The sequence below is a fragment of the Channa argus genome, chromosome 2, assembly GCF_033026475.1.
Source record: "Channa argus isolate prfri chromosome 2, Channa argus male v1.0, whole genome shotgun sequence".
Classification (NCBI taxonomy): Eukaryota; Metazoa; Chordata; class Actinopteri; order Anabantiformes; family Channidae; genus Channa; species Channa argus.
Genome location: NC_090198.1, coordinates 24,265,540 through 24,274,810, shown reverse-complemented (window position 1 = coordinate 24,274,810; position 9,271 = coordinate 24,265,540). Strand labels below are relative to the sequence as shown.

Here is a 9,271-nt window from a genome sequence, read left to right as displayed (position 1 = left end):
AAATTAACCAAGTGACCCCTGTTACTTTCACATAACAGGAACTCCAAGCTGTTGCTGTCGTGTGTGACACTTAAGAAATGTAACCTCCTCATTAATTAAAAAAAACTCAGAAATACCCTGTCTGTTCTACGGAATAACACCAGGTTTCCGGATACCACGCCCATGGCTGAATTCAAATCTGGCGCCCATCACCCCTCCCGCTCCTCTTGGATCCACAGATCCACCACTCCCCCTTCCTCCCCCGGGCGTTGTGTTAGCGCAGACGCGGTAACACTAAAGGGCCGCCATTTTGTGTAAGGCCCACTCTTCTAAAGCGGGAGAAAATTATTAGCTGGCGCACAGCACATACGGACGTCACCGCAGGATTGAGGAGCCCGATCGCCGAAGTCGAGTTTCTAAGTGAATACAACCGGCGAAAGAAGCAGCCAGAGGCAGGTAAAGTTACGATTTTGTGTCCAAACGCGGAAACGTTTTTGTAGGAGCCGTCGTCCGCCTCTAGGTGTCACGGTAGGGCTTACCGGCCAGGCGGCTGGCGGGGGGTGTTTGTCTCCCTCTATCGTTATCCAAAACGCACTAAATCCGTCTATAAACCGTAACTCTGTGTTTCAGTTGAGTGTTTTGGTGTTTTTGGCAGATATTTTGTGGTATTTGAACAGGGATGCTTGTATTTCTCAGTATTTCTGTTTTAACTTTGTTCAGGCCTGACGTCCATCTTATCGTGCCCTTTGTTTCCTGTTTTCAGACGTACGTTATTCGCGCCTCGAGTTAACAACTAATACGAGTTCATGTTTAAGTGGTTTGTATTTGTATCCCGTTTAAGAGCTGATATTTAAACTCGTACACCTTCAACTCATAACGACATGTTGTAAAGTAGACGTTTTAAAATGGACGAACAAGTGAGTGTGGGGCACTAACTGATCGACTTATTTCATATATTGACGAAAACCTCAACCGGATTGTGTAACGTAAGGTGTAAAGTACCACGTTTAAAAAGTTGGCGTCTTTTTCTTTGGAACCACAACAGCTGTGTTCTTTATGATAAGTCAATGTAAAGTAACTAATTACATTTACTCACCGACTAACGTTACATAAGTGCATCTTTTGGTGTGTTGGGCTTAAACTAAAGTTATAAAACTGAACATTACACTAACATAACTGCCATCTAACAGGGGGAGTAATCGTACATGGATTGTTGCATTAGTCTATGGAACAGCTTCCGTTACCATTTACTTTTCATCTAGTGACTACAAAATAGTAGCTGCAACCAACTCAAGTAAAAGTGAAACTATTTGTCTACAAACTACCTACTTGGGGTAGACACTGAAGTCTTAACTCAGTTTAAAGTGTTCTAAAGTTTAAAAACCTTATTTCTGAGAAAGTTATTTGAAAAATCACCCAACATTCTTTCCAATCAGAAAATTGACAGTCACTTACAAGAGCACATGTCTCCAGTGACACAAGCTTTTATTTGAGAACAAAAAACGTGTTGAGTTCCTTTTACTTGCTTTTAACTTAAAGCAAACTTTCAAAGCTCTAAGCAAAGAAAATGTCTTAAACAAATGTGAAACATTTACCTCTATTTACATTTTTGCAATCAAGAATACGTACTAATGAGAAATGGAAAAAAGTTTTGAATTTTATACAGTTAATTGTTTTCCAACCCAACAAAATATATCCAAAGCAAGTAATTGGTAAAAGGGTAATATTTCCTTCTGATGTGTATTTAGGCATAATTAAAATGTGGCTTTGAATGTCTTTCAGTTAATGCAAAACTAATCAGTAATCTATCACTGATATAGCCATTGATTTTGTTATTGTAACAGGATAATCCACTCAGTTGTTACAATTTATATTGGTTTCATAGAAGTTGGTTCTTAGTGAAGTAACCACACAAAGCCAAAACTATGAATTTTGTAATACCAGGTAATTGAGAAACACACGTGTCTCTGTGAATGTATTTCTTTACATTTTATATACTACACAGATGAGTTCTTAAGTTTTTTACAAGTCTCCTGCATCTAATATAGATGTGCATTTATTTATTTCATTCACGAATGTTAAAGTGTTATTTGTAGCATTACAGCATAGATGAGCCATAACTGATCAGAAAAATGTGTATTTTTTTTTTTTTTTTAAATAATACAGTTTTGACTGAGGAGCAATGAAACCCATCTGACCACAGAATTATTCCACAAAAATCACATTTTAAATGAGCAATACATATTAGCAATACAGAGTTAATGGTTCATGCATACCCAGATTTTGTCACTGCTTAAAATATTTTCATATCGTTTCTGTTAGGGGTGTTGGTTAGCCCGTTGCCATGGAGGGCGAAGTTGTTACCATGGATAACACTCAGGCTGCTACCCTGGGTCCTGAAGGAAAGGTCCTGCCGGTGGGTGGAGAGACCTTGATACAGGGGACAGCAATAGCTCCGCAGGGTGAGGTGGCTAGTAACATGGAGATGATGGTGATGGATGCTCTTGATCCAACTCTGCTACAAATGAAGACAGAGGTGTTAGAGGGAGCCAGCACAGTCACTGTTACTGGTGGAGATGAGGGTCAGATCATCACGCTCCAGGTTGGAACAGAGCACAACTTTATCTAATGTTTGATCATCAATACCTGGCCTTGTTGTGCAATGTTTTTGTTATTTGCTCAAGTTATAGGTGTTTTTTTTTTTTTTACAAAGGTGGTGAATATGGAAGAGCAGGGAGGTGCTGCATTAGGCCTCGGTCAGCTTCAGCTGGTACAGGTACCAGTCACAACAGCGACTGTAGAGGGACTCCAGGCCACTTTTGTTGAGGGATCAACAGCTACCAAGGATGCAGAGCCAGTTATTTGTCACACGCTTCCATTGCCCGAGGGCTTCCAGGTAAGGAATATCCCGCTGCTGTGTAACAGGACAGGTCTTTTTTTTTTATGTCCTCAATGTGGTGATCATAAAAAGGCTGGTCCCCTAAAATAAGAACATGTTTTCTTTAGGTGGTAAAAGTTGGTGCCAATGGTGAAGTGGAGACTGTTGAGCAAGAGGAGCTCCAAGCAGCCCACGAGGAGCTTCAAGGGGCAAGAGGAGAAGTGGATGAGGACGAGGAGCCAGCAGAAGTAGAACCGCCTGAGCCTCATCAAGAAGACCCCGAATGGTCCAAGGATCCAGACTACCAGCCAATTAGCGCTATCCGTAAAGGAAAGAAGGGAAAGAAGAGCCGTCTGCGCTATGCAGAGGGTGATCGTGACATGGATGTTTCTGTTTACGACTTTGAAGAAGAGCAGCAGGAGGGGCTGCTCTCAGAGGTGAATGCTGAGAAGGTTGTGGGCAACATGAAGCCACCAAAGCCCACCAAGATCAAGAAAAAAGGTAAGGCTTCAGAGTTGTTTATTTTGTAAAAGGATAGCTGTGAGGTTTTAATTCCCAATTCTAAAAAGTAAAAATTTTCTGCACTTTAAACTAACCAGTTATCTCCATTTTTGTGTCCAGGTGTAAAGAAGACTTTCCAGTGTGAGCTGTGTAGCTACACCTGTCCAAGACGCTCTAACCTGGACCGACACATGAAGAGCCACACTGATGAGAGACCACATAAATGTCACTTGTGTGGGAGGGCCTTCAGGACAGTCACACTGCTGCGAAACCACCTCAATACACACACAGGTAATTTCAGAGTAGATTTTAGTACGCATGTAATAAAAATATTTTGCTATGGACAGTAGATCTGAATTTTCTTGTTCCCTCAGTAAATTAGCAATATTGGGCACATACCACCACCACCCCATGTGTCTTTTTGCTCATCTTAGAATTTTATTGTGAAATTCTTTTATTCTTAGGCACTCGTCCACATAAATGCACAGACTGTGACATGGCTTTTGTGACCAGTGGTGAGTTGGTGCGTCACCGTCGCTACAAACACACACATGAAAAGCCCTTCAAGTGCTCCATGTGCGACTATTCCAGTGTGGAGGCAAGTAGTATTTGAACCACCTATGTTAGTTTTCTCTGTTGCCTTTGATAGCTTCTTATTTCAGCATTTCTCATGTTTTTCTTGCACAGGTGAGCAAATTGAAAAGGCACATCCGCTCACATACAGGGGAGCGCCCCTTCCAGTGCAGTCTTTGCAGCTATGCCAGCAGGGACACTTACAAGCTGAAGAGACACATGAGGACACATTCAGGTAAGAAATTTGTAGTGTGTTTGTTTGTTTTTTTTGACAAGAATAGCTCACTTGCTATATTCTCTTTTCTTTTGCAGGTGAGAAGCCATATGAGTGCTACATCTGCCATGCTCGGTTCACACAGAGTGGCACCATGAAGATGCACATTCTGCAGAAACACACAGAGAATGTGGCCAAGTTCCACTGCCCACACTGTGATACTGTCATTGCTCGCAAGAGCGACCTTGGTAGGTTATGTGTTTCTGTTTTACTTAAAGCCAAGTTATTATGTAAGTGATGAATGTGTATCTGCTAAAGTGGTTTCTTTGTTTTCTATTGACACCTTATTTGACTTCTCCCTTTTTGGCTGTTTCTATCCTAGGCGTTCACTTGCGGAAGCAGCACTCATTCATTGAGACGGGAAAGAAATGTCGTTACTGCGATGCTGTGTTTCATGAGAGGTATGCTCTCATCCAGCACCAGAAAACTCACAAGAACGAGAAACGTTTCAAATGTGACCAGTGTGACTACTGCTGCAGACAGGTTTGTGTTTGTACATGTGACTTGTATTTTGTATTTATTACTTACAATTTATTCAATGTAACTAAATTTATTCCTCTACAGGAACGCCACATGATAATGCATAAGCGTACGCACACGGGGGAGAAGCCGTTTGCGTGCAGCCAGTGTGATAAAACTTTTCGACAGAAGCAGCTTCTGGACATGCACTTCAAGCGCTACCACGATCCCAACTTTGTACCCACTGCATTTGTCTGCAGCAAGTGCAGCAAGACCTTCACCCGCAGGGTACAAATGAGCTCTAAGTCTATAATACACATGACATTAGTTTATTTTTTTTACTATAGGTTTAGGTTGTGACTCTGGTTTTTCTTGTCCTCAGAACACCATGTTGCGTCATGCTGATAACTGCACAGGGGATGTTCCTGGAGATGAAAATGGAACTCCTACACCCAAAAAGAGCCGGCGTGGCAGGAAGAGGAAAATGCAGACCAGGAGGGATGATGACGATGATGAAGATGATGATGAGGATGTCGATGATGAGGTCGATGATGACAATGATACAGGTATTTTTATTTATTTTTTATATTATTTTATTTTTTGCAAGGCTATTATTTTTGCAGTACTCCTACAACCCAATATACAGTAAAACATATTTAGGATGTTTAAACAACTTAATCAATTGTGAATTTTAAACAATATATGCTATTAACAGTCCTAATGACATTATATTGTTTTGCAATAAGAACAACTGGATTGGGCTGTTATCACTCAAAGTTACCTGAGAAAGCCAACTTGGCAGATTTTACTGCCATGTTTTCACTAGATGTAGAAAATATGCCTATGAAATCAAAAATATATCTAGAGTTGAAGCTGGAAGTAATTTTCATTTCAGCCTGGTGAAATATTGTTACTAGTGCTGTAAATAACATTTACAGCACAGAATTATTTAAATTATTCTTGCTTGATTTTAAATTAACATGTTTTACCTGATCAAAATTTACAGTATAACTTTTTTATTTTAAATACTTTTACTAACATCGTAGTGGGCACATGGTACTAATAAGTAAAGCTAATAAACTGACAGCTGTGTGAAAATTAAAGGCTTAATTCGTTTCTGCATCTGCAAAGTCACACACTTAAAAGATATTATTACATATAGATATTATTTACATAAAATGGTCCTGAGATTTAAAATTTTATTCAATTAAACTTTTATTTGTATAGCGCTAATTCACAACAAATTCATCTGAAGGCAAAAAGCTCTACCTCCCTTTTTACTTTTGGAAACTCGGGGACCACAAGTAGCTCTGCATTCTGGGATCTAAGTGGTCTAATTGGACGATGTGGTACTATGAGGTCTTTTTAAATATGAAGGCACTTGACCATTAAGAGCTATGTGTATAAGGAGGAGGGTTTTAAATTATATTGTAGATTTGATGGGAAGAAGCTAATGAAGGAGAAATATGACCTCTATTGCTAATTCCAGTCAGCACTCTTGCTGCAGCATTTTGAATTAATTTGAGGCATTTGAAAGAGTTATTAGGACCCCCCCCCCCAAAAAAGTAGGGAATTACAGTGGTCCAACCTAGAAGTAACAAATGCATGGGCAAATTTTTGAGCATCACTTTGGGACAGGATGTTTGTAATTTTGGCAATTTTCGTTGGTGGAAGAAGGCTGTTATAGACATTTGTTGAACGAACAGATCCCTTTTTCTTGTATCTGTGGTCCACTAGTACATCTGGTAGAGAAAGTGGGCAGTGTGGAGGGTGCCAGTGGGACTAGGGAGGCATTGTAGGCTAAACAATTAGCTTAACATACAAGCTGTTGTTTTAGCATATTTATAGTGATTAGATGAAGTCACTATAGGTAATGTGTGTGTGTGTGTGTGTGTGTGAGAGAGAGAGAGAAAGAGAGAGCGTGTCTGCAAGGGAGCTGGCCCAATTTTTTTTTATTTTTTACAACAAAGAAGATGCAACCTAAACACCTCAGCTGTAACTTTCCATCTGCCCATCTCACTTTTCAAGTGCAAATGCAGATAATCGATAGATATTCCTACTCTGAGTCACATTTATTGCAAAAAAAGATTTGTATGTTAAAAGGAATTTGCATAAATGTTGACTGCCCTATTTGTTTTTGTGATGATGTCCTGCAGGAGATATGTCTATCTAATTGGTTCTAATGTTTGGCAACATCTTGTCACCTGTGTATCTCAATCTGTTTGTTGTCTTTTCTCTTTGTAGAGGGTGACCTGGATGAAGCAGAGGAGGAAGAGGAGCTACTAGATGAGATTGAGGTGGAACAGGCCCCACCAGTTGTACCTATTCCAGCCCCTGTAGAGCCACCAGTCAAGCGGAAGCGTGGACGACCTCCAAAGAACAAACCCGACAGTAAGTGTTACATTTGTGACTAATTTTTTAATAAAGTGAGACTTAAAAGCTGCTCGCGGACTTTTATTACACCACTGTGTAGCCAAAATATCTAATGAACAGTGTTTAGAACTGTTGAGGAAAATTAGTATGTAATCAATTCCAGAACTTGACTTGAAACTCCCTTAACAGCAACTGCTATCATCCGTGTGGAGGATGAAGCCACTGGAGAAGTGGATGACATCATTGTGAAGAAGGAGGTTGGAGCCGATCAGGATGATGACCATGAGGAAGTGGTGGTCGGTGGCGAGAAGACAACTATTCAGATGGAGGAGTTGTCCCAAGAGGAGGGGGCAGCACAGGGGGTGCAGCTGTCCGGGGCGCCACCGAATGGAGACCTGACCCCCGAGATGATCCTCAGCATGATGGACCGGTGATGGACATAAGGGTCGACCCTGTAAACACACCCAGACCCTTGATCACATCATCTTTTTGATTCTTGGCAATTAGGATTACGAACACTCGTGCACCCTCTTCAGAAACAGAAATCACTGTTGTAATTTAAGATTTCATTATTAATCATGTGATAAAGACTTGAACTTGAACAATTTTTAATAAGGATTTAACTACCAAAAAGACAATTTAGTACAGTTGAGTTTGAGGTGGCTGTAATTGATAGCAGTCGTCTCCACCCCATTAGTTTCTGGATATATTTTTGCAAAAGAAAGATCTGTTAATAAGGCATAGTGATTTTTCCCAAAGTCTAGACTTGTGTGCATGTTATTAGATTTTTCTATTGTAGGACTTCTTTTTTTTTTTTTTTTTTTTTTTTTGTGTTATAGATCTTTAACCACCCATGTGTGCCACTTGGTTAAAGTTGTAAGTAAATGGTAGGTGGTTTTGTTTTTGTAATTCCAATTGCTGTTTAATATTCTCACAAAAGAAGTCTGACCCTCTGGGGGGGACAGAAAACCTTTTTAAAGTGGACAATGCTGAAACAAAGAGGCCAATTTCCCAGAAGTGATAACTGCATTTAATCAAAGCAACCTCGGTATAAGAAAAAAATGAAATTTTTATTTTTTTGGTTTGTTTTTCTGTGGTCAGTAAGCCCTCTTTTAAAGCCTACTCTAGTTTTTAAATGCTTAATAGACTGCTTATCCTCTGCTCATTTCTTGCTACTGTAACACCCCTAGATGTGTATGTACTAAACATCACTTATGAGTGCAAGGAAAGACTTCTTCGTTTTGTTTTTACTCCTTTGTGTAGCCATTCCAATTTTGGGTTCATTTTTTCTTTTTTACCATTGGCGGTGCAATGCTATGTAGCAGCTTGAATGACATTTTATTAACTGTGTGGCAGATGAGAACAGATGTATGACTGCACAACCAATAAAAAAGTAGACCTTGAGACTCGTGTGTTAGGTTCTTGCAGCTGTAATCATTTTAATTGTACAGGTAACACTTTTAAGTATTGGCCTAAGCCAGTTTCACAATTGGTTAAGATATTTTTATTAAAAGAAGGACTTAAGATTGTAAAATTCTTCAGACATAAATTATATAGAGTAATAAAGCCGATAATCCATACATTGAAGTTGTGGGAAAGAGTAGTGGGAGCTCGGCTAAGGGCAGAGGTGAGCATTTGTTAGCAGCAATATGGCTTTATACCTAGAAAGAGTCCAACAGATGCAGTATTTGCTTTGAGCTGATAGAGGAGTACAGAGAAGGTCAGAGGGAGTTGCATTGTGTCTTTGTAGATTTAGAGAAGGCGTATGACAGAGTGCCGAGAGAGGAGCTTGAAGCTTAGCTGCAGTAAGACAGAATACGTGTGTGTGTGAATGAGAAGAACCCAAGTGGAACGGTGACGTTACATGGAGCAGAAGTGAAGAAGGTGCAGGACTTTAAGTACTTAAGATATCGAGGTTCTCTTTGGGAGTGACAAGGATGGACAGGATCAGGAATGAGGACATCAGAGGGACAGCTCGTGTTAGATATTTTGGAGATAAAGTCAGAGAGGCCAGATTGAGGTGGTTTGGACATGTTCAGAGGAGAGACTGTAAACATATCTTTAGAAGGATGCTGAGGTTGGAGCTGCCAGGCAGGAGGTCTAGAGGAAGACCAAAGAGGAGATGTAATGAGAGAGGACATGAAGTTAGTTGGTGTGAGAAAAGAGGATTCAGAGGACAGGGTTAGATGGAGGCACATGATTCACTGTGGGGACCCCTGAAAGGGAACGGCCGA

General features: G+C 40.3%; 1 protein-coding gene across 4 annotated transcripts; it reads left to right on the top strand.

Annotated features, from left to right (window-relative positions):
• The first annotated feature begins 265 nt into the window (after positions 1-265).
• Positions 266-8,441, top strand: LOC137104716 (transcriptional repressor CTCF-like). 4 transcript variants are annotated; one of them, XM_067486332.1, is made up of 13 exons: positions 266-431; positions 2,302-2,581; positions 2,693-2,875; positions 2,986-3,358; positions 3,479-3,649; positions 3,823-3,956; positions 4,046-4,166; positions 4,244-4,393; positions 4,528-4,688; positions 4,770-4,952; positions 5,047-5,230; positions 6,909-7,055; positions 7,227-8,441. In XM_067486332.1, the coding sequence occupies exons 2-13, from the start codon at positions 2,324-2,326 to the stop codon at positions 7,469-7,471; spliced, it is 2,310 nt and encodes a 769-aa protein (XP_067342433.1). In that variant the 5' UTR covers positions 266-431; positions 2,302-2,323; the 3' UTR covers positions 7,472-8,441. The 4 variants fall into 4 exon arrangements, with proteins under 4 accessions (XP_067342433.1, XP_067342424.1, XP_067342453.1 ...); XM_067486323.1 differs by having other exon boundaries at positions 267-435; XM_067486352.1 differs by lacking the exon at positions 266-431 and adding an exon at positions 588-608.
• Positions 8,442-9,271: the final 830 nt, after the last annotated feature.